At 46.3% G+C, this 2,500-nt stretch overlaps 1 protein-coding gene across 1 annotated transcript in view; it reads left to right on the top strand.

Annotated features, from left to right (window-relative positions):
* Positions 1 to 1,451, top strand: part of LOC134444399 (phytanoyl-CoA dioxygenase, peroxisomal-like) — a 10,298-nt gene extending 8,847 nt beyond the window's left edge. The window contains exon 9 of the mRNA XM_063193724.1: positions 1,244 to 1,451. Within this exon, the coding sequence (XP_063049794.1) occupies positions 1,244 to 1,297 (54 nt within the window). The 3' untranslated portion in view covers positions 1,298 to 1,451. The remainder of the gene's footprint in view (positions 1 to 1,243) is intronic.
* The last annotated feature ends 1,049 nt before the right edge of the window (positions 1,452 to 2,500 follow it).

The raw sequence follows: 2,500 nt of genomic DNA on the forward strand, positions 1-2,500 counted from the left end.
GTGGTAGCTTTGAAGATGACTACAGCCATCACGTTGTGTGATTTCGTTTTCGTCTAGCAAGTTTGAGTCAGGGCTCAAAAGATATGCGAGCTCAGCTTACCATGGTGCTGGTTACAATGCCTATCGATAGCCTACCCATAGAAGAGCCCATAACAGCTGTGATGCATCGCATGACCGTTCAGAAAATAAATACTTATATGCACAATACTATTATTTATTAGGAGTGAATAACTGCTGCGATTTGCAGTCACTGCATAAATCACGTTGATATCTCAGCATTGAAAGTTTATCTGTCCGACCTAGCAACTGTAAGTAAGAGGGCGGGGCTTAGCCAAAGGCGAATTGAACCCTCACACTTCACTTTACTGGTGCATTGTGCCATTAATGAAGATTGTCCAACAGGCTGATCCACTTGACCCATGAAACTTTCCACACTAAAATGACAGGTGTCTCAGTTATTTTGTCCACCCCCTGTACATGGAGGTACATAGTGGCATATTAGCCACTGTCACCTTCACTACAAGGAGTGATTAAGTGACATTACATAGACACTGACACATAGACATATCAAATTAGATAGATACTGACAAAGGTTCAAATCCCACCCTTAGCCCTCCCTACACCCTCCGTCCATGGCTGAGTGAGGTGCCCTTGAGCAAGGCACCTAACTCCACATTGCTCCAGGGACTGTAACCAATACCCTGTAATTAACTGTAAGTTGCTTTGGATAAAAGCATCAGCTAAGTGTAATGTAATGTATTTACTGTAACTCTCACCTGAGGGCCACATAGGGTGGTGTTGTATTTATCTATCATTCCATAGGGGGGCAGTGTTGTACTTAAAAGAGTAGCGTGCGCTGTAGAGCCCAGACACAGTGTTGCAGAAAAACAGCAAGTCTTACACTGACTATTAAAAAATAATAAAGTAATAAAATAGTGAATATTAAAAAAAAAAGAACATTAAATATTCAAGAAACTATCAGAAAAGCGACCACTCTTACACATGATTATTTTGGTGTGTGTGTCGGGTGCGCGTGTGTGTGTGCGTGTGCGTGTGTGCGTGTGTGCGTGTGTGTGTGTGTGTGTGTGCGTGCGGACGTGTGTGTGTGTGCGTGCATGCATGAATGTGTGTGTGTGTGCGTGTGCGTGTGCGTGTGCGTGCGTGCGTGCGTGCGTGCGTGCGTGCGTGCGTGTGTGTGTGTGTGTGTGTGTGTGTGTGTGTGTGTGTATGATCTCCATCTTAGGACACCTGGGCCGTGAGAGGTCGCCTGGTCCAAGGGGAGAGAACTTCCCTTTAAGACGAGCCCGCCCACCTCAAGACCCTCCCCTCCAATCACGGAGCGCCTTTCTGCTGAATGACAGCCTCACAATCCAATAGTGCTTTATTCCTCTAACTGCCATGTGTGCTTTTTAACCCTTTCATGTCCTGACACACTGCTCCCACACCACACCAGAACAAGGTCCCTCCCCAGGCCACAGGAAACAGGAAGTGAACACAGGGGGTCCGAATCCAAAATGCTGACTGGGGGTGCATCCCAATATGTGTCCTTGCCTCCTCCACTTGTGCTTGTCTCCTCGCCCCGCCTCCTGGCCCCTCCTCCGTGGAGAAAATGGTAACGTTTCCCAGCTGTCAGCCTCGCCACAACAACTTTTGAGGGACTGTTTTTCATTCACCATCCCAATTGCAAATGAGAAAAAGACTTTACAATTGAGCTTTTGAAAGATATTGAAATATAATGCTGTTGTCAGTGATGTCATCATGACGAGAAGCAAGTGGAGGAGGCAAGTGGAGGAGGCAAGGTCGCATATTGGGATGCACCCTGGCTCACTGCATGGTGTGCACCATAGTGCACAGTTTAACTCACAATTACATTACAGTATGGTACGTAACTTACAGAAATGGCACAGTATAACTCACAACAAAGGTGTAACGGTGCCCAGTGTATCCAACAGTGCATAGTGTTTAACGGATGCAAACTAGCAGAGTTTGGTGATGGAATGTTAGTAAACCTCCCTCCTGAAGCCTCATACAGTATCGGTAGTTCCTTCAGCTCAGTGGTATCATGTTATGCCTTCCATGCCCTAAGTGGAGCGTTGACTGGTAGGTCAAGGGTTCGAGCCCAGATTGGCGAATTAATGTGGAGGATCACCTCAGTAACAAGTGCCTGTGTACATTAACTCTGGATGAAATTGAAAAGATATGAGTTTCTGACTGATGGACCTCAATTATAAGTGCACACAGTACTGAACATCTCACACGGTGTAGGGCAGTAATGAATAAGTCACCATTTTGGATACAGACCATGTGCAGAGAGAGAGGAGTACAGGAATGATCTCTGTACTGAGCCGTTGAGACGTAGAGAGAGGGAGGAGTGTAGAGGAATGAAGAAGGGCTCATGGTACACTGAGAGAAAGAGAGGAAGGGTGGAAGAAGGGATGAGCCTGTTTATAAATGGTTATTGGCTGAACGCAGGCTACATTCCCTCTGGTACACAGTTACA

The sequence above is a fragment of the Engraulis encrasicolus genome, unplaced genomic scaffold, assembly GCF_034702125.1.
Source record: "Engraulis encrasicolus isolate BLACKSEA-1 unplaced genomic scaffold, IST_EnEncr_1.0 scaffold_550_np1212, whole genome shotgun sequence".
NCBI lineage: Eukaryota > Metazoa > Chordata > Actinopteri > Clupeiformes > Engraulidae > Engraulis > Engraulis encrasicolus.